General features: G+C 40.2%; 1 protein-coding gene across 15 annotated transcripts in view; it reads right to left on the bottom strand.

Moving 5' to 3' along the window:
* The window catches only part of OLFM4 (olfactomedin 4), a 137,516-nt gene that overhangs the window by 10,325 nt on the left and 104,575 nt on the right, over positions 1-22,616 (bottom strand). For 13 of the 15 annotated variants that reach the window (XM_086881176.1, XM_086881183.1, XM_086881170.1 and 10 more), the window contains 4 exons: positions 13,068-13,157; positions 10,821-10,898; positions 7,061-7,213; positions 839-1,051 (listed from right to left, as the gene is read on the bottom strand). In XM_086881176.1, coding sequence (XP_086737302.1) covers positions 839-1,051; positions 7,061-7,213; positions 10,821-10,898; positions 13,068-13,148 — 525 coding nt within the window. In that variant the 5' untranslated portion in view covers positions 13,149-13,157. Of the gene's footprint in view, positions 1-838; positions 1,052-7,060; positions 7,214-10,820; positions 10,899-13,067; positions 13,158-13,786; positions 13,923-14,212; positions 14,410-22,616 lie in introns of those variants that run through there. The other 2 variants (XM_086881171.1, XM_023933403.2) reach the window with 2 other exon arrangements.

Raw genomic sequence — 22,616 nt, forward strand, 5'->3', positions numbered from 1 at the left:
TTGCAGGCAGTGCTGATCACAGAAGACGCTACAGAAAAAGGTTCTAAGAAATAGGCCTTATCCTCACAGCCTCAGCTTGACATTTCCAGCAGAGTATGTAACCACAAGGATATGCTTTAAGACTAAGTTGTATAACAGTATGCAAAAATAGTATTATTTTACTCGTAGTGTAAAACTATCCAGTAAGTCTTAAGAGTAAAATAGTACTTAGTCCAGCCTTACAAAAGTATCTGCAAATTTTATTGGCAAAGATAAATAGTGGTTTTAATCAGCTGCTTGATGATCTAGAGGACAAAGGAGCAAATGAGATTTCACTTTCCATCTTAAGTAATTATTCTCTCTAGGTGAGTGATTAACTACAATTTTGAAAATGTGATTTATAGTCTGCTAGGAAGGTGATAGTCTTTCCCACTTCTTGATTTCATATTGATTGGGCCACTGCCTTAGCAACAAGCAGCTAATTTTTTAATTATCTAAATTAAAGCACAGAGCCTTTCAAGCATGGCGGTCTGTAAATTAATATTTATTATAATAATTTAATCAGCTTGTGCATTTAACTCTATGCAAAACTTTTAACTTTCAGGTAGATATTTGGCAAAAACAGAGTAAAATCCATTTGCTATGGGGTTTCTTTACTTTTCTGTGCTCTGTATCAAGGAATAAGATGTTAATACACTTAAGGTCAAGCTTTCTTTTAATTTATGCTGATGAAATGCTAAAATAATTCCACTATCTGCAGTAGAGACAGACTGCATTTCCTCAACCTAAACACTAAAGAGAGAATAGACTATCTGTGTATTTGAACCCTCTGTGGCTGATTAAAAGACCTTGGCAATACCTCCAAATATATTTGCTCAACGATGGCATTGCTTCCAACAAGGCTGGGTTTCAGCTGAGTGACCAGTCTCTCTAGGTCACTGATTTCCACTTTCAGCAACTGGAAGTCCAGTTCTGTGTAAGATACACCACCCATCTCCATTTGCTGCACTCTGATGGTTAGATTGAGGATTTTCTGCTGATAGACTTCAATTCGTTTTGAGTACTCCCTGACCTGAAGGAAAGAAAAGAGATACATATTCAAGTCCAGGTTCACAAATAAGACAAGCCTCTTTGACATCCTTATTCTATTTCTGAGTACTCTGTGCATAGTTTCCACATACTTGCCATATATATTCATCACATAAACTCCATAAATGTAATTCTCATCACACACATTAAAAAATATGAAATTTAACCCTCATTTATTGTTGGCAGTTTCACAAAATCCCCTCAGGAATGCCTGGGGATAACTGAAGGCAGAATTTTACTCAGTCTTCCATTTTTTTAATTCATTGCCAATATTGTCTCTGTGAGCTAATTTTATCCTCAGTATGCCAAGAACTTACATTGGTGAAAATTTTATTAGGAAATCTGCAGAGGATTATCTCTCAAAAGCAACCAGAGAAGGCTGCAAAATGCAATAAAGAATTCCCAAGTTTTTCAACATCATTTCCTATTAACTCTGAATCCAAATAGGACTTTACCCTGTGTACATTTGAATTGTGTCAAACGCTGGCAGAACTGATTTGAAGCTTTTCTTTGGGCAGGGAGGAAATATTTAAACACAGTGCTAAAAATCAAATCTGGTTTAAATGAAAGTGTTAAATATATGGCAGGCGTTAGCTGGAGTAATTTATATAGCAGCCTTTTGAGTCTTTGAATCATTAAATAGTTGTCCAGATAAATATATTTTCACACATATCTGCTGAGGTAAAGGTCACAGCACAACATTGTGAAGCAGAATGTTAAGAATATTATATGGACTTGGGACTTCCCTTGGAAATGTTAGTTCCTTAAAATTTAATGCTTTGGTAAAGGGGCATAATTTCCCTCCCATATCCTTCATATATCATTATTTCACAAAAGATAAGTAGGAATAAATATAAATAGTTTGTTGCACTAGTAACTTCATATTTATGCCCTCAGATGGCATTTGTCCCTCTATCTATAGCACTGTCATTTCCATTACTATTATTTCTTCAGCTGAGAGACTTAACCTACATCTTCTCAAGCATTCTTGCATTATCTCAACATTAAATAAAAGTCAGTGCTTTTTTTCCCCATTGTCTTGGAAATCCTGCCATGGTGTGAAGACCTTGGACTCCTTGTTTTTCTTCTCTGGCAGCAGCACTTGAGACAGGGACCCAGAAAAACCCTACACTTATTACATAATTCAATCTTGATGGAACCCCTTGTGTACCAAAGAGGAGGTATAGGAGTTCATGGCATGGAAATTTTTGAAGAGGATCCTTTAAGTCCTTAACATCCTTTAAGATCCTTAACATAAGTTTAGTGATGTGGATTAAGGAGTAGAAGCATAAGAGTAGATCCTCTTTTCAGAAGTATATTTCTCAATAATGGCACAACTACACTATAAATCTTAAACTACTACAAAAACCCTGCATGGACATACACAGTATACACCAAAACCAGGATGCTCAGTTCCATGTATTTAAATCTGAGCTTGAAACAGATCTTCTGTACTAAATGTGTGCAGCCATTTGGAGCTGCTCGAAACTGTCAAGTTTCCACAAGCTGTAGCAGAAACACCCTGGCACACAGCACTGGATGCTCTAGATCTCCCAGACCAAGCCAGGAAAACTTGAAGTTATACAATTAAGAGTCAAAAGTTATACAATTCAAGTTATACAATTAAGAATCAAAACATAACAGCCTAAAAGACTTATACCTAGTTCCTTGTAACTGGCTAGCAGCAGTGATGGCTGGGATTATTTGCCCTGGCTGCCACCATCATCTGTTAGGGAATAGCAGGAAAAACCAATCCTTTTGGAAAAGTCAGAAGTAGCTGGACCTCAAACTTTCACTGATGACCAAAATCAGTTTGGCATTGAAAGAGAACCTCAAAAAAAAAAATCGTCTGGAAAAATTATTCAAAGGCAAATGTTTAAACTGTGTGTCAAGAGTTTGTTCAATGATAACAACAAAAAAATAAATAAAAAATAAATATTATTACAGCCTAAGAAGAATGAAGTAAGTCTATTTTTGAGCAAAATTGCACTGCTGTGTGAAGCTATGTCTGCCACAGAGGCATCCAGAAATCTGTCTAGGTATTAATAACCTTTCTCACAGTAATACTGGTAATGATTAATAACCTTTCTCACAGTAATACTGGTGATAATAATGCAATATAGACCAAATCCGCTAACCACTGAAATAAACAGGCTGCTGCAATTAGTGATGGCTACTCATTAGCGAGAAACCTGTGAATTTGAAGTTTTCTCCAGGGTTTTCAGAGCCTGGACAAAATGCTGAGGGCTGGAACAAGGCACACATAGTTATTTCAGCCCTGACTGCAGAATGCAGACTTGAAGTTCTCCTCCCATATTAGAGGATTTTCACTCAGTCAACCATCTAGGTCATTTAAGGACATGTCAACACCATCCAGCAGAGTATAGCTGAGCCTGAACTAGCACCATCACTCTGCAGTGCTCTGCACAGCCACACCAGTGTCGCAGAGAACTTAAGCTAATAGCTCCCCTGGCGAATTATTGGACAAATAAAATTTTCTCAGCAGTGCTGCACTGACAGGTCTATACTGCTTTTGCAGATAAATCCAGCACATATGTTAAGCACTGAAATGTTCTGTGTGGAGATTCCCACCTGCTCAGATCTGGTTTAGGAGTTTCCATGGGTTAGAAATATCAGATGAAAAAAGATCACGACATTGCTCTGTTGATTGGCAGATAGATTTAAGCAGCCTATAATCTTTGCTCTTCTACTGCATCTACCTGCTATGGACTGGCTGTAGTCTCTTGACAAGCTGGCACAGAAATTCTGTGCATGTCCTATTTTTAGGGATACAGACCAATAACTAGTACTGATTGCTGCTGCATTTGTCATAAAAGTCTCAAGTAGGGTATGATGTGTGCGTAGGGCCTGGATTAGCCCTTTATGGGAAGAAAAGGGGCCCATGTGAGGCATAGGTAAGGTGAAAAAATCCTCAGTTTCAGTTTTTCCTCATTCCAAGCATTGTCACTTTCATTTAATGAAAAGGGCAGGAAAAATCTGCAATGCTCATTTAGTGTGTCATTTACCTGCAACTGGTATTTATCAAAACAGGTTTTGTAGCATGCAAGCAGACATTTCTCCAGCACACATTTGGAGAGTATAGAAGGAGGAAAAAATGTGCAAGATGAAGATTTAAAAGAAAAGATGTGGGAGGAATGAGGGAAGATAAGAAAGAAATTACAAACCCAGCAACTTTCTAAAATCAGTCAGACCAGGACACTGTCTTCAAGCAGGCTTGACCTCTATAGATCCATATAGAGCAAGGCTGGCAGTCTGCCTTCTGAGATGGAGAAGAATTCCATTGCAGGTTAACCTGTTCTGAAAAGCAGGGGGCTTTTTTGCTCCTGTTTCTGTTAAGTGAGAATGTTGTGGCCATCATCGTGTTCTGAAAGGTACTTTCTCTCCTTGTGATCATGTGCTGATCCACCCCTGTTATAGAAGCATCCTCTCCCCTTTCCTATTGAGAGGAACAGCCAATTCCCACTTTGCTTTAAAAGGTTAATTTTGTTCTGTAATCATAATTATGCTGGCAAAGGTTGATGTGACAGAGGAAAAATTAGTCTGGTATTTTCAGCCTACGGTTTGTACTCACTTGGCACATGAGAGCATCTCTTTATCTGCAAGCTTCCTTGCCTGCTGATTCTATAAAAGGACCCCCTTGCTTTTTGAATTAGCCAACAATCAGGCAAAAGGTTAATGATTCAATCAGGTTGTTTATCTGGGACTTTTAGCACATGGAAAGCATTCTTAAGAGGGTCCAATCCTGCAGCTCTTATCCAGGAAAAGTTCCCATGAGCTTCAAAGGGTGTTTTAGAAGAGCAACAAAAGCATGGATTCTCAGAGTCAAAAAAATAAGCATCCACTAGAAATCCCCACTTCTGTGGGGAGGCTACGTTACATCTGAATGCAATTCCCTAGGAATTTTCTCAGGATCATTCCTAATAATGATCAATATTGAAAGCTTATGTTTCCTCCATTTCATTATTTCCTATGGTCTCTATGAGTATTATCACGATAGAAGTAATATACAGGATTGCATAAGAAGCATTTTTTCTACAATTGGAAAGATAAAGAATTTTTTGAGCATGGAGGTTTATGCATGACAGGATCTCAGAATACTTAAGTTCAAATATGAATAGGGTAATGCTCAAAAACTCTCTTCTTTCTACAAAAAAAAAAAAATAGGACATTATGACTGAGAAATCTTACACACATCAATTTACATCAAAATTCAATCTGTTCATTTCAGTTTCTGACCTAAAGTGTCTCTTTACACATATCACACCAAAATATATGTCACACTTCAACTAGATGTATTGTAACACTGCTTGGCTGATTGGTCTCGACAGGATGAAACTCAGTGAAGCCCGAGTTAGGACAAGAATTTTCACTGTCTGCAGCAAGAACTGCAAGTCGAGGTCAGCATCTAGACTGTGGCACACTGCTGAGCACAGAGAACATGCACAGCAGCCAGCACTAGCTGGCATCCTAGAGATTAGATAAAGTCTAGGGTGCAAGCTCAGCCTGAACTTAGAGGTGAGTTTCAGGTACAAATATGGACACCTAATTTTAGCTATCTATAGTAGTAACATGTGTCTTGGTATGAGCAAGATGTTTGAACTCATTGGAGATCTGAGGTTGTCCACACAGAGAGGTCAAGCAGCACTTGAGATGCTCCCATATCTACCTGGCACTAGCCTAAAGGCAACATGCACCATTCTGAGGAAAGTACCAGTAAAAGAGAGGTTACACCAATGCAAGAGACTGGGAAATGTGGTAAACAAGCACCTTGAAGAATCATGCCAATTTTTGGCTGGGAATCATGCCAGCCATCCTGTCCCAGCACAGTTACCTTCAAATGCTGGCACTGACCACACTGGGAACAGTATGGGGGCCTGAAATCTCAGGGATTTTCATGGCTCATTAGCCCTGAACTGCGCTTCCATGCTCCAAGGGATCAGGTAACCCCCGTGCTTGGAGGCAGCAGGACTTATGACAGTTTGTCCTTCATATGCCTGCTGATAGCTGAATGTGTTTCACTGTTAGCTCCAGCTCTTTCAAAACAAACTATTTGAACTGAAAGATCTTACCACAGGATCCTACGCCTGTTGTTGTGGGTTTTATGCACAACTTCTTATCTGTTCTTGATTATACCAGAGGAGGGTTATGAATATTTATGATGAGAATTTATAATTTAATGCTTTGCCTTTTCTGCTGATTAATTCAAGGACACTTCATTTCTTAAGATGCTTGCTTTCCAAAGAAAACACTTTCTGCTGGACATCCAATCTGAATCCTGAATATTTATCCACCATAAAAAGTCAAAGGTAGATTTCTTCACAAGCAGCTTCACCCAGTGCACCTCAGCATGTGTAAGTTTGCCCGAGTTCCTCAAAAAATGGAACTCAATTCATGCAACAAGCAGCCAAAGCAGTATGTGTTTATCTTCAACAGAAATGCATAATTCAGCACTCTCACTGCCACATCTTCAGATGTTGACAAGAAAGATTTTTTTTTAAATTTATTTATTTTTCCCTGTGAGAGCAGAAGCAGTGAAGGGGCAATTATTCACCTACTTCTTCACTCTGGGCTGTGGTGACCTTTCTCCTCTTTCCCTTCACTGCCTTCTCACAATCCGGCTGGCTTGATACAAATAATAACACATGAAAGAGCAGGAGGCTGGCTTCCTATAGCATCGTGGAGCAATCACAACCTAATAAAACTGAGCTAAAAGGAAAAACAACCACTCTTCCAAAACACACCATATGTCTCTAGCTGAAAAGGCCTAGAACCTGAGAATATTCAAATGTATGGCATGTTACAATGTTAAAGATTAGAGATTTAATCACCTTTCTCCTTGTTCTTATGGAGCCCTCTTTCCCACTGTTGGAAAGACACACCACAGAAAAATGCTGACTCCTGTACTTTTTCATAGGCAACCATTCTTCAGAAAAGATGCAAATGTTATTTTTAAGACAAAATAACATCTTACTTTAGAAAGCTCTGCCTCAAACTTCTCCGAGAGCGTTGTGGCTATGATTTCCAGCTGCTCAGCCTTCTGCACTGGAAAGGTGGTATCTGGCAAGTACACAGAGCACTGACAAGTTCCCTCATCATTCACAGAGCCGGACACATTGGCAAAGAGCTGCAAAAACAAATTGGTAAGAAAAAAAGCGTTAGCATTCTTCTCTAGAATCATTACCTAATCATGTCTGGCAATAACATGAGTTGTGCCAATCAGAAGACCTACAATTTCTTTACTAGTCATCTCTCACCTTTTTCTTCCAAGGAACTCAAAATATCTAGCAATTTTTATGACTCATCCTTACAAATCTCTCTAAAAATAGTTAAATGTTGCTTTAAAGATTTTACCGTTGGAAAAATGGAGATAGATAGTAGTCCTTACTTTCCCAATATTGTGGACAATGTTCCTGAGATAATGAAACAACTTTTCCAGCAGATAGAAAAGCAGGCAGCAAAATAAAAGCAGGAAAATAATAATGTAGTAAGTTAGGTCTTACAGCTACTATTCTGTTCATCTAAATTGGACAAAACATTTAGTCATTTACATCACAGAGAGGAAAGCACTGAAATAGAACTAGTAACACGGAATGTTTTGAAAAGAAAAATCTTTCATTTGAAGATTTGCGGCCCGCCACAGCAAACAGACATATGCATTAAATTATACACCACTGAAAGGTGATGAATTAAATATGCAGTTTTGGCCTAGGGTAGAGATTCTTATTTTCTCACAAAATACTGCTCATAACACCCACACATCACAGCCTGCACATCCATCCTTGTGGAGAGTTGGCAAAGCTCTTGCCCATGAATTGCCTTGTCCCAGTTGTCTGCATGCTCACAGCATCATCACTGAGCAATGCGCAGGAGGGACAGAAAGGTCAGGGCTGGCACCTCCTGATCTTGCCATAATTTACAGCCAAGGCACATTGTAGTCTATAAACACCAGGCTGAATACTGAGTGTGTTTGGAACAGCTCTTTTTTGTTTGTACACAAAATGTTTCCAATTCATAAGCCTATCACGAATTTATTAATAAAGATATTTGATGTTACTTTAAAATATTCTAGCACACACTTCAATGCAGCTGCATATTTTAAAGCTACAAACTTGCTCTTTAAAAACACTTTTCTATAATCTCTTCTCCTGCCCTGCAGAAATCACACTGTTATTCCTGTGTTTTCTCTTTTTCCTTCCCTCTTAAAAATAAAAAAAGCAAACAACAAAACTATGTCCTGAGAGCTGACATTTCAGCACTTCTTCACTTGCTTTTTCACAGTGGTTTCAACTAATGTTCTTGCTGAAAAACCAGCCCAGAACACACAGTGATGACTATCAGCAAAGTTGTCTTGATCTGTGAGCCCAAAAAGAGAAGAGCAGCAAGCAGGAATGCTCCCAGTTCACATTTCTGGCAACCTCTTTACTGCAGCCACAGCAAACAGCATGCATCTCATTTTGAAAGAAAGTGTGGAAAGTCATTTTATCTGTGTTATTCAAGCACCATGGGCCTCAAAACTTCACTCAGACTGCTGAAGACATTTAACATGAAAGGAAGCAGAAAAGTATCTTATGGCATTCCAGAATGTCCCAGCCCATAACTTCCATTGATTTCTGTGCCAGGCAAGTTACCAAAGCACTTCTGAAAATCCCACAGAGAACACATTATGTCTAAGTTTCCAAGTATTTTTGAATATATGGCTATCAGTATGTAAATTACTATAAAAAATTAGTTCCTAAGTCACTTAGGTGTTTCTACACCTCCAAGTCCTCAGTGCACTGGCATGGTTGGGATGGTAGGCAAGTTGCTCAGCAATAAAAAAAAGAAACAGATGGGAGAGACCAAAAGAAGAAGTAAACGTGGCTTAGTATATGGCTCCTCTGAGACTGTTGCACATTAGCATGCTAATTTTTGTGTGGAAGGTATTGTGTCCTGTTCCTTCTGTGTGTAACACAAGTATGAGTACATGCATACAAGAGAGAGGATGCTATACACTGTATAGCAATAGCATGTACTATACCTTTGTATGCATTATACACCCTGCTGTAAACTAGTTTCAACTGTATTATACCAATCAGTTTTCTAGACTTACCCTGCCTATTCAATGTGCTAAAAAAAAACATTCATAAATGTATTCAGATATCTCCCAAAAAACCTCAAACTCATGCTTTTAATGTCCCTGTGAAAAACAATCCTTATATTTTAACATTTGAGTTAGGAGGGAGCTTTGAGTTGAAGGCAGAGCTTCACTGCAGTAAGTACAGCTTATATTGAAGCCAACAGCTTCTCCAAAAGAGTGGAAACAGCCTGGGCAGAACTGCTTCCATTCTTCCATTGACATTACAAACACCAGGATCATGATGTTGACAAGAGCAAGAAGCATTGTTTAGTTAAAAGCCCCTTGGGTCAATAAGTGCTTCAATCAAAATGTAATACCAGCCAAATGACAACCATGTAACAAAAATGTCTTCCGTCATCCTGTAGAAAAATACATGAGATAGACTGCTACTTTTGATGGAGTTGTATGGTTTTTAAACTTTAATAATTTATACAGAATGCTTAAAGAGAGAAAACTGTCCTAGCCTACAGCAAGGACTTGACAGCAACATTTCACTCTGCAAAATTAAGCTGTTACATATACATATTTGAAGCTATGAGAAATGTTCCTTTTCCGCATCCCTTCAAATTAACAAAGGGAGTAGGAGCAAGCAGTTGCTCAATTTTCTGAAAATCAGGGTATTTGTCACTGTAGCCTAGTGACATTCACAGCTCTAAATTGGCTATTTGTGCATCCTAAGACAAAGAATGGGATCCAAGAAAGCATACAGCAGGGCCACATTAGGGACAGAAGCCACCTCAGCTGGGCAAGGAGATGGATAAAGTTTGCATTTCGCTAATCACACTCTGAAAGAGAACCCTGTCTCTATTTAACTTTATAAATGCTCTACTGGAGCCAGAGACTCAACTCTGCCTCAGAAGAGGTCCCTCCACACACCCCATATGCCACACTGGGCTTGCCTGGACATACGAAAGACCTGCTGTGAAGCTGAACCTGTGCTTTGGATGAACTTTTTTTTGACAACAATTTGCAGGACCATGCAGAGCAGGTGTGACCCACTGAATCTGCTCGAAAGTGAACATGTTATTAAACAGCCACTGATAGAAAGAGGGAAAGAAACCAAACTCTGAAATCTGCAGGCAGTAGAGTTAAGCACTGTATCACAAGGCACAGAAAAAAGATTCAGGTCCCTCTATTACCAAATAGCTGATAATATTTTAACTTGGTAGAGCAGAGAGAATCAAACTTTTCTCAGTCCCAGCATCTACAATGGGCACTCTTCAAAAGATAATTTCAAGGCCCTGTTCTAGTTTATGAGGGAAGATTTCCTCAGGGAGACTGTAATCACCAAACTGTTTGCCACATTACCATTAAATCCCTAGGGCCCCATCTGTTTCATGTCTGTGGTCCAGTTCAGTAGTCACTGGTTCATGCCAAGGTTTTGGACATGACTCAAGGCACTGAATGACATGGTAACAGGAGCGATGATTGTGGAGATTCACTATTTCCTAAAGTACTGGGTACACAACATATAAATGCTTTTTCCAGGCAGCATAACTGGCTTACCTGTATCAGAGTTAAGTCACTAAGTGACCATGTAGTATTTAAAGAAAAGGACATAGGTTCCTAAACTTGTTCTTATCTGGACTATATTGAAGAATAGTAATGGTTATACCTTTGGGGAAGTGTGCGATTTGCCAACCACATTCCTAGGCTGAGTCAGATATGGAAGCATTGTACTGAGATGAGCACTCTGAAAAGCAAAGGAAAGATTTTTTTAGTGTGATTTCCTGCATAAAGCGTCATCCCTTCCCCACCAGACAGCCCCCATCCTGCAGCTCCAAAGCACTTTGATTTTATTATGGGAGATATTCTGAGCAACTGTAAAATTTCTGATCTGCCGCTGAGGTGAGAGTTTCCCTGGGCACAATGTCACTTCACAGACACCTCTTCTTGAAGAAAGGCTCTGTGTGACCAGAGCGAGCTCAGCCTGTCCAGGAGGTGTGAGCTGAAGACGTGACAAGCAGCTGCACAGCTGCAGCAGATTGCGTGGCAGTTTAAAAGGACAGTGCCATGTGCCTCTGCCCTAAATCCAGAGAATACTGTCCTCCCAGAAGGAATGTCCCCCCCTCACCACCCAGTTCATGCCCCAGCCTCTAAGCAGAGGATTCACTGCCCCAATGGTTGGGAAACTTGTCCCACTCTGCTACTTGCACCATGGAGCTGGCAGCATCCTACCGTGGAGAGGGAGCACTGGAAGAAGACACCACACTGCCAAGGATGCAGCCAGATCCAACTTGGGAGCCTTTTATGCAATAAGAACATATATATACTCCCTATAACTTCCATCTGTGGCTAATGCCTGCCTTCCTGCTGCAGCAAGGACAGCAGCTGTCACCCTGGCACCATACTGGGGGTTACCATGGCCCCACATAGTGTGAAGAGCACAGTGCATTTCTGTGATGCAGCACACTGTAATGGGATCTCACCAAAACCTGGGTCAAACTGGGAATTGGAGCAAGACACCCTCAACATCAAATGGTGTAACAGATGGAGCATCAAATGGGCTTCTCCTGCAACAGGACACTCACTGCTGCGTCTTTCTGCATTTCCCAAATCCCAGCTGGAACCCTGTTCCTGAGCCAGGGGATAGTGGGGAAATCCAAATGGCCGGCAAAGGGCAGGTCTATCAAGTGGCACAGTGTAAACAAGCTTTGTGGGACAATTTGTCAAATAAACCCTCTTGAACAGGCACTTGTGTGCTCATACAATTACATTGAACATGATGGGCAGCTGGTAGCAATTAACAGTGTTAGGGCAGAGAGCATCACAAATTGTGCAAATTACACAAACTGAGGACTAGTTTAAAGCTAAGCAGACTAAGGAGAACTTTCTCCCCTATTAAGCTTTCTACCCTCAGCTTATCAACATATATTTACACCTCCATTTTGAATTTTGCAACTTTTCATTCCTTGAGCAGATAAAAGCACCTTCCCAGGAGGTGCTAACTTCACTGCCTGCAACACTCCACAACACTCCCAAACTTAAAAAAATGCAACTATGGGCACACAGGAATTTTCTGGTTGGTGAATAAACCAGATAATTAGAAAGACTTATCGGGATCCACATTTTTTTTTTCCCCTTCAAATTTTAACTAATAAATATCAAAAAGGCAGTCATTTTTAGTCAAAAAACCCCAAAATTCTTTTCTTCATTTGAAAAAGTTCTTAAGATATTCACAAACTCCTTCTGAAAACTGAAGCTACATTTTAATTTTTTTTTTTTGAAAAAAGGTACAAAATTAAAACTATCTTTCACTAATATAATTTATTGCTTTAAAGAAGTATTTCTCAAAGTTTTCTCCTTCCCCCTTGAATTTGATGTAGCTTTTGGTTGAGGTTATTGTGGGGTTTTCTGATTGATTTGGTCTGCTTTGAATTTCTCTCTGGCCCAACCAGATACAGTTTTTTAGGGGAGAGCACACAACAATAACTGAACAATAGGACTTTCATGTGCCTGGTCACAGAGTGTGACAGCAATCATGCAACTGGAAAAGCTCCCACCTCCCAGTTCCTTCCACATCAAAGATGTGGATCTGTTTCTGCTATAAACCCTTGCTAATTAATTAGAAGCTACACAGAGCATTTAATATCCACTCAGATCCTCACTGGGAGTTGCACTCATCTAACCAAAGGCAGAATTTGACTCTGACTTTAAACCTGTGCCTCACTTCTACATTTATTACCCAGTCCCTATACGTTAGTTGGGGGGAGGATGGAGGAATACTTTGAACTTTCTCCATGCAGAGACCTCAGCATTTGTCTAATAATTTTTCAGTAACCTTAAAAGAATTTTCAGCAATCTAAACTATGTGAGAAGACAAGAAGGCACCAAAGCTCAGGTATGAGACCCCCCATCTTACCACTCCTGCTGCTGGTGTCGTCCCAGCCAGAGCACTCATGCCCTGCACGAGGAATAGCACAGCCACCAGTGTGTGCTTCATCTTCTCAGCCTGCAGATGTAACAGCAAAGGGAGAAAGGATGTCTTTTATAGTACAGTCTGGGGATTTCCCCAACCAAACCTTAAGGAACTTGTGTGATATTTTTAAAGGTTTTGGGTAAGTGACGTCATAAACTCATATAACAATCAAATTAGTAATGTACAAAGAACACGTGAATTACCACCATAAATTAACTACGTCCAGTTTTCTAACAGGAAACCTTTTCTGTGGGGTACAGTATCTGATCTTCATCTAGGTTCTAAAGAACATCAGGTGCTTATTTGCTACAAGAGGTAAACAGACATTCCCCTTACAGTGACTTAGTCATAAAAATTCTTGTAGATTCTCTGATTCTTTTAACTTCAAAGTTATGCAGACAATACACATCTCTGTGGTATTTATTATTTCTTACATGTACAGAGAAGAGCAGGTCAGGCTAGACTGCTCACACACCAGAACCAAGTTTCCCTTTTCCCAAAGGCAACAGACCTTTGCCAATAAGTAAAATACACAAAGGTCTCTACAGTTTTTCAGTTCCCTCGATTCTCACATAGCACAGGCAGGACACAGACTGCCTCCCATTTCATTCCCAGCAGATTTGTATGTCATACATTAACACTACCTGCCCATTAATGCTTACCTGTGCATTAACACTGTATACCCATCTCTCTTCTCATGGAGCTGCATTCCACCTGACCACAACAATTCACTGTCCTGTCTCTAGAGCACTGATCCAGAGAGATGAAGAAGGGTCACATGCAATTAGCATGGCCCCCACTCTCACCAGCTGTGCCACGTCACCCTATGAGAGGCAGTGATTTGCCTGTAGTTCCCACAGCACCCAACCCATCATGGGAATTCTCCACTTCCAACAAGCTACTACCTTGACAGAGTCAGCTGAAAGCCCTCTGTGCAGAAGAAATTAAAATTTCTCTCCCGAGTTCTTTGCTTTGGATCACTGGGAAAATGAGCTCAGTGTTTGGAAGGAAGGTTCTAGTCAGGACTAAGGGAATGGCTATATCTGTGCACTTGTAAAAGTCAAGAAGTCTCTAGACCAAAACATCACTTTCCTTTTCCTTCATTCTGTCAGGCTTAGTTCTTCTACTGAGTCAGCAACAAAAGGCTGTAGCTGTGCCTAAGTGAAGAAAGAGGTTAGGAGACCCTTATTCCTTTCCAAAATTGGTGGGCAAAGGTCAGGGCAGGAGCAGCAGCACTTCTGAGCAGCAGTGCTGCCTCATATGAAACTCATCTCCCTGGTGAGGGGCTCTTAAGGCTTCCTTGAATTACCATAGCACTATCAGCTCCAGGTGGCAATGGGAAAGCTGAGGCTTAGGGCAAATCCATACTAGAGAACTCTCGAGAGAAGCCATGTTCATTGGAGTAACATGTTTTTTAACCACAGCTTTGTATAAGCATAAGCTTCCTGACAAATTCACGAGGCTGGCAGCAGCAGCATCTTGCAGGGTAAGGATATAATAACTTCTTGCAAAGACATTTTTTCACAGTAGAAGCTGCATCTCTACTGGAGGATTTCATGGCTAATAATTCAATGTAAGATAGACAAGACCTGGAAGGCATGTGATAATGTGTAAGCAAAAAGAACCAGAGCCATGCTGGTAGAGCAAGAAAATGAATCCAGGCTTCTTCCTCTCAGGTTACAGTGGTGTGCTTTCCTGGGTAAATCACAATGCTGTCAAGGGAATGGAGAGAATGATGCTGTAAGTACAGTCAGGACTAAAGCTCTGAGCTCCAAAAGAAGCAGATAGGCCCCTGTCTGAGCAGCTGAAGGCTGTGAAATATCCTTTACACAATAAGGAAAACTCTTTGGCCTCACCAAAGCAGAATTCAGGTGCAAAACCAGCACATACATGTTGCAGACAACATGGTAAGCCTATGCTGCCCACCAGGGTAGATTTCTCAGGTTGTGATATCCTGATATTGCAGAATTGCTACTTTCTTCCCAAAGTTTTTTGGGGTTTTTTTTTGAGTGAACCAACTGATCTCCATAGAAAACCGAGGGAAACTCTGGAAACAGGTCACTCCCAAAAGGTGTCATGGATGAGGGTTTGTTCCTTATCAGCCCTGCCTGGTCCTAACCAACCCTCCAACTCCTGACATAAGCTCTGCTATCACATCACTTGCTATGAAAATGCCACCCTGGTAAGCTTCAATCCATGCCTCAGGTTCTTTCTGATGCTCCAAACAAAAAGAAAGACCCATACCAAGAATACCTACACAAACCCACACAGAAAAGTAATGGTCACATCTTAGCACCAAAGGGCCCAGAAGAGATCTGAGAGGACAGGTGTTTCATCATGTCACAAGGGAAATCACTTGGGTTTCCTGTATGGGCTATTGTATGGGAACAAGCTCTGAATAGCATACAGGCCACTTGTCCTCAGGCCCAGGCATTATTCTGAGGGGTGAATGAATTTAGCATGACCGATGAAGCAGCAAGGGAAAGCACAACACAGAGACACAGGTTAGTAGCATGCTCCATGCCCCATGCATGCAACAATTCCTTGTCAGCATGCAAACTGCCTGAAGGCAGCTGCCCACTGCATCTACAACCCCACTGGCTTTGCTAAGGCACCATGAGTCCTGCTTGCTACAGAGGGGGCAACTTTGCAGCACACATGGCCAGACTCACACACTCCACTGGGTAGCAAGCAAGTGAAATTTTGTAGGCAGCTTTGTGCTGTCAGCATAGACATAGCATAGAGTTTGGAGCCTGATATCTAATCAGGAGAAAAACCTGTTTTCTGAGCATAACAGTGAGTTTCTGTTCATTCCAGAGGCTGGGACTAAAAATCACCCACGAGGCAAAAAAATTTCTCAACAGTTTTCCTTTTATGTTTAAAAGGCAGTTCCAAGATAAGAAGCAAATATTAGCTAAGTATATAGTTAATCAGTTGCTTTGGCATTTTCCGCAGTATTTGCGTTTGCACATGACCTTGCAGAGACAATGGGGATCTACATTTTTATTCCTAATCGAAGCATAATTAATGCTGAATAAAAATACTTTCTCTAGATCTATGTAGAACTCTTGATCTGAAAAAATAACTTAGCTCATTTTCTACATTTTAGAGGAGAGAATCTTTGTTTATATGTCATATAGGAAAGTGCACTTACTTAGGAATTTCCACTTGGGAAAACACAAGGATTTTCTCTTGGTATAGCTGCACCCTCACCAGTACTTCCTTATTTGCAACAGTCCTAGTGGACAATTCAGGGCAAAGTCCTTTCTTTTGCAACAGACTTTGTCTTTGATTTCACTGGTAGCTATACAAAAACGGCCTTCTCAAAAGGCACATTCATGTCTCTCAGGCACCTGTTCAGCAGACCCCTCCTCAAACCAGCCTAACTTATCACTGCTTTTATTACAGCAGAGATTATCGTGATTATTATCCAACAGAGAGATAGGCGATTCATATCATCTGCTCTCTAAAGCTTAATCCAAAGTCACGGGAGTCATATATTACTTGATCATGCTTGGTGGTATGAACATAACCTTTTACATCTCAGTTTCCCATCAACATTTGGAAAAGATAGTATTTCCCTGCCCCAGAGACATGTTTTGCAATTATAAGCATTAACAAGACTAAGAGGCATTCAACTATTAGAGAACAGGAACCACATTAAACATGCAAAAACACAAGCAAGAAAATATATAACTTGTCTCAGTTTATTACACCAAAAACAGGATGAATTGAATGTAGGTTATGTATCTAGGTGGTTCTATCTATGAAGTAAACATCCACACATATTTATCCTAGCTGATGTCAGAATTTCAAATTCTGTCTGAATTGTTTGGAACATTCCCAGGACAGGTGTATGACCTGCACTTTCTTAAAACAAGAAAACGAAAATCAGTGGGTCCAAAGTGTGATACAGTACCTCACTGTGCTAACTTGCCAGAATGGTTCAGACAGAAAGTACTGCATTGCACATTACATTTTGCAAGTCTAATGTAAAAGCATTTCTACTGTTTGCCTGCAGACGCGATAAGACTCCGAGCCTCGTGGAATCAGCATTTCAGTGCATGTCGTCCAGTACCCTCCATACTGTGGATTTAGCAAAGCTTGCCTAAAGCTTGTTAAATCCCTCCTCCCACCAAACTATGTATTCCTGAAGTAAAGCCAAAAATATGGAGAAAATATTAATTCAAATTCATCCTATGATACAAGAACATAGCAGCTAATATTCCTTTTTATTTTCTGAAGGTGTCACTTTCTGAAAATAATTAGTCTGGTCTTCTTTGATTATAGGATCATCCTGTAGTGAAATAAGAAGGTTAGGGGGGTCAGCTTTCTTCAGTAAGGTGTTGTGGAACAATTGTCATCATGAAATCCATCTATTTCATTATACCAGTGTTCGACATAGACCTGTTTTACTCTGCTAATCCCTTTACAAATTGCTTGCACTTTTTCCCTCTCCAAGTGATTCACATTTTTATGCAATATATTTTGGTGTCATCTATCATAAAGCTCATCTATTTGGAAGACATTATGCAAATACTTTCATTTAATCCCTTTATCACTAGAATGTCAGGTTAGTGTTTTAAAAAACATCCCTCTGGGCCATGTTCAAAATAAGAAAGTGTATGGGAAATATTAACACCTAGTTTAAAAATTATGTTAGTAAGGGTGAACCTCCATTTTCAGAGACTGTAGGAAAGGGGCATCTTCCTGGAGCAGAATGAGAAACTGAGTAGAATTTGCAGAAAGGGTGAAATTTCCTTTACACCTTTAAAAAGGCCATGGACACCTACTGGGCTGGTTCATCCACCAAAAAGAGAAAGGAAAAAAATTATCCATAACGTCAAAAGAGAAAGACCTTTGCTACAAAAGACATAAGATCAGGACAACAGCAGCTGAGGTACCACCAGCCAGAACGATGATGAGAGATTATTAGCCACAGATTCTGTGGCTCAGCAAAAGAGCTTGTTACCCTGAAACAAAGCAATCCAGAGACTTTTGGATAAATGAATTGAGTCTAACCATAATCTACCTGGGTTCAAAGCCAAAAGGTATCAAGGAAGCATAGTCCTGGTCTTGAAGAACAGGAAGAAAACAGGCAGAAGGGAGAGTGGATGGCAAAATGGTAAGAGCATACATGAAAACTGGCATATTTTGTAAGAGAACATCAAAATGCATGAAAAACAAAATCTAGAAGAGGAGTATAAGGGTGTATACATGGAACACTGACAGCAGTATTAAAATATGCTGGGGTGGTGAGCGAGAACCAATTCCCATTCAAGGACACTTAAGAAGAAATAACTACTTTCTTAAAAGAAACAAGAGCAAACCCAGAGAATAGTGCATATTCATGCAGCATGGCAAAGGAAGGCAGAAGAAAACATCCAGGAGAAGGAGTGTTAGAGGACATTTTGGTTACGAAAGAGGTATACTGCTGCCTTGGGATTATGATAGATTTTCATGGACAGCTAGCCACATGCATAAAGGCAGGAGAAACCTGCATGCAAATTTTATTTAAAGAAGAAGGAATAATTGCTTAACAACTACCTGGGGCAATGACAAGGCAGGGGACATGTTACTGCTGACAACAGAAAACTGCACCTTCAAAAGGCATCTTGGCAACAAACCCAGCATGACATTGAAAGAAATTATTTATTTTGGTATTATGTTGTGGATAAATAATTTTTAAAAGTAAAAGTTGACACAATTAGGAAAGACCTCAAACTAATAATGGTTGCTTTCTCATCTGAGCAGCTATTTGTTTAGCATGTCATTACACTACAGTCCAAACTCTCAGATTCTTGCATTTATTTCTGTCCCTTCCCCCTTAAAGTGTATCCAGTGAAGAGAATTCTTACTTCCTCAGAAAAACTTGTCCTTCATACATATTCCCCAGTCCCAAGGAACACAGGAACATGGCCTGGATGTAATCTCAGTCATTAATATGAACCCAAACACTTACTGGCACCTATCTAATAAAGACTTAGTACAGAAAGGTCCTTTAAACATCTGTTCCACATACCAACAAATTACAAGTCCCAACAAAAATAAGATCTTTATTAAAAAAGAAAAAGCCATTTCTCTAATGCCTGCACTTGCCTGTGGCTGGTGAATATAAATGCAGTCACTTGGCCAGAGGGAGAAGGATCCCAGATGCTTTTTATGGCTTTGCACATTGCAGACAAACTGCTGCCTCTGTCAAGTTGCAGAGCAGCACCAGCCTTATGCACCAGCAGCCCTGTCTGCTCTGTAAACAAGGAATGTGGCTCCAGCCCAGCTTGGAGGTAGCAAGTGTTAGCAACCCCTTGATTAAAACTGCACACACCTCTGTGTGCAGAGTTAAGGGACAAGAAAGAAGAATCTTCTTCTGCACAATAATCCCATGTCTGAAAGCTGTGTCACTCTCCTTCTTACACTTCCTACACATTTTGAATCACAGATCAGGGTTGTCTTGACCAGCCTAAGGAGGTAATGAGAGAAATGTGTTTTCATTATATGAATTCTAGTTCATATGAAGTTCTATGGATACTTTCCTTCTTACAGATGCAAAAAGAATCTCTTCCCTCTCTACAGGGTAAACAATCTAAAGTGTTCAGTCATACCAAAACTATTAATGAACACTTTCTCTTCAATTGACAAAATCTTCTGGGCTTGGCATGGTTGCAAAAAAAAAGGTCCTCCTTCAGATTTTCATCTTCAGCCAAATATCACAATGAAGAGGACATAGAAAATATCTGAGCTGCAATAAGGGATGAGGAAACCTACAGACTATCAGCTGGATACAGCTACAGCTTTATTTAGCCTTTAGCATTTGTGAATATTTTCACAATGCTAAATTAGATATCCCTAAATTAGATATCCCTAAAGAGGCCTGTAGCATGTATTTCAAAGGCCTCATTGATCCCAGGCAAGGAGAATATTCTCATCCCTTTCCCGTGGCAGGCACACAAAAGTTAAACCAATCCTACACCTACTCACTCAGCCTCCTTGGAGCATTGCATCATCACGGTATTATTACATCCAAGATCAAGGTGTGACCATTGTATCTATCCTGTGCCCAACACTTTGTGGCACAGACCTGATCTATTCATGTCAGACAGGCTGTACAGGGGCTTGGCTGTACAAATAGGCCAGAGCAGCAGCTATTCTCTTGACTAGTCCCTTCATTTCAGCAACATTCATCACTCAGGGAAAAGGAAGCTCACACCCAAATAACACTCGACACTGGAGAAGGAAGTCGTCATTTGGTTTTACAAGCTATTCAAATTTTCTATTTTGCAGTACCTGTAGACATGGACACATGTGCTTTGGGCTTTGCAATGATCCATTCTGACCAGATACATAATCTGCATAACACTAACTGCAAGCAATGCCAAAGTAGTCCTGGTCTCCCAGAAATACATAGATGGATCACACAAGAACATGCTTCTTGGGCAGGACAAAGGGTAGTCATGCTCAGAGATATTCTCTGCATCTGATTGACCTGAACTGTAAATATAGTGGCATGCCAGATTTCTGAAAACCTCAGGATAGGATAGGCACCGCGTCACCTGCAGCCGCTATTATGCAACTCAGACTGCTCCTTAGAACAAATTAACATACCAGCTCTCAACTTTTCAGACAACTGAAGGAAACAGAGTTGCCCAAGCAACCCTGGGGATCCTGCAGCAAGGCAAGCTTTCCTCCAATAATGCTCACACTATTAACACACACCCTGATTGCTTTCTCCACTGTTGACTTTCTATGGGCTCCAGAGTTTATTAGTCCAATCCATCCTCAGCTGCAGTGGGCTTAATCCAGTCACAGAGAGAGCACAGGTAATGACCCCTCTATTAAGACATTAAGATATTACTAGGGCAAATGTCTCATTTTCAGTCCTTTGTAATACAGCCAAATTTCAAGTATCTGAGCTCAGCGCCTGCCTTAATGATTTTTTAAGACTCCAGGGAACCAGAACAATTTTTTGTTGCTGTTTTTTGAGAACAAGGTTAAAGGAGAACGGGCAGTTCTTCTGAATGCTATTTTTTTGGCAGAATTCTGAACAGCCTCACTGGCATCCAGAGGAATCTGATATTCAAATGAACCTAGAGCAGGGGATGAAAAACCTTGCTTGTTGACCCCAAGAAAAACCTGATTCCTTTATGGAAAAATATCAAAAACACCATGAAAGATCACTTCTATATGGGAGAAATAATATGAGTCTATAATGCCCAGACCCCAGGTGAGGTACTGAGCCACACCACCTCTCAGGCACCTAGACAAAGTGCTGCACCTTGTTAATCTCACTCCAGCAGTGCTTATGTTGCATCTTGTTTTGGGGTTGCAGCCATTTAGCAACCCCAAAACAAGAGTTAAGAAACCAGACCTGCATCCTCAATCATATTCCAGTTCACAGTCCAGTGTAACTCATGAGTGAATCCAGGTTTGTTCTAAGACAGTACATTCCTCGCTGGAACCTGAATGAGCTGGTGTTCCAGTCTGCTATCTGCCACCCTGGCAGGAACTTCTGACGGACCAACTGTGCTAAATAGCAGAGAAGGTTGGGAAGTGACAAAAATCTTGAATTGCTGTAGGTTGAATTGCACGTGAACACAAGTTGGAGTACTCACAAGAGCTTGCAAATGTAATTCAAAACACATGGTCTGGACTCCCGGGCTTGTTTACACCACAAAGTGTGAGATAGTGTCAGCTTTAAAGAAAAATAAGTTTTTCCTCAATTTTTTGATAGGTTCTCTTATTTTCAAAATAGGTTTAGTCTGAAATAGCTTATACCCATGCCGACTGGAGTTAAGCTAACTCAAAAAGAAGACACTCAATCAGTAGGGTTGTGCATCTGCTGAGAGAATGCATTGCTGTTAATAGATCCCTGTATAGACTAGTCTGAAGAAATGTCTCAAAACATGTATCAGAAACAGGTAAGAGTGTAGCCCCAGATGAAATTATGGCCAAAAGAAAAGAGAAGTAGGGAGAAAATCCAACTTGTTTAAAAAAAAATAAATTTATAATGTTCAGTTATTCAGGCATTAATTCATGAATTTCTGGAAATGCACTTCTTCACATACCTGTCTGAATAATCAAGAAAAAAAACATGCAAAAAAAAGTTAGATTTTTTTTCACACTTCTAGCTTCTGGAACCTGTTTTTTCTTTACAGTCTGGATTTCAGCTTCTCCCTGAAGGTAAATGTGTGTCACACCATAAACTTGACAAGGACCCACCTGCATGTCTATGTATTAAAAACTCAGTCCTCTTCCCATAAGACTCCCAATGGCTGTTTTAGCAGTACAGCAACTAATTTCCAATAGCCTGTGGAAGTTTGCCATTGGGTTTGAAATTTCCTGCCAGGTTGGTTTCTACCAGTTTGTGACAGTATTTATGCAGCTTTATCATTATGATCTCACCAGGAGTCTGAAGCAATAGAAAAATGTATTTACACAGAAACAGACTTTACCTTGTTTCCTCAAAAAGGTACAATATTGTATCAGAATAGTTCA

The sequence above is a fragment of the Cyanistes caeruleus genome, chromosome 3, assembly GCF_971803275.1.
Source record: "Cyanistes caeruleus chromosome 3, bCyaCae1.hap1.1, whole genome shotgun sequence".
NCBI lineage: Eukaryota > Metazoa > Chordata > Aves > Passeriformes > Paridae > Cyanistes > Cyanistes caeruleus.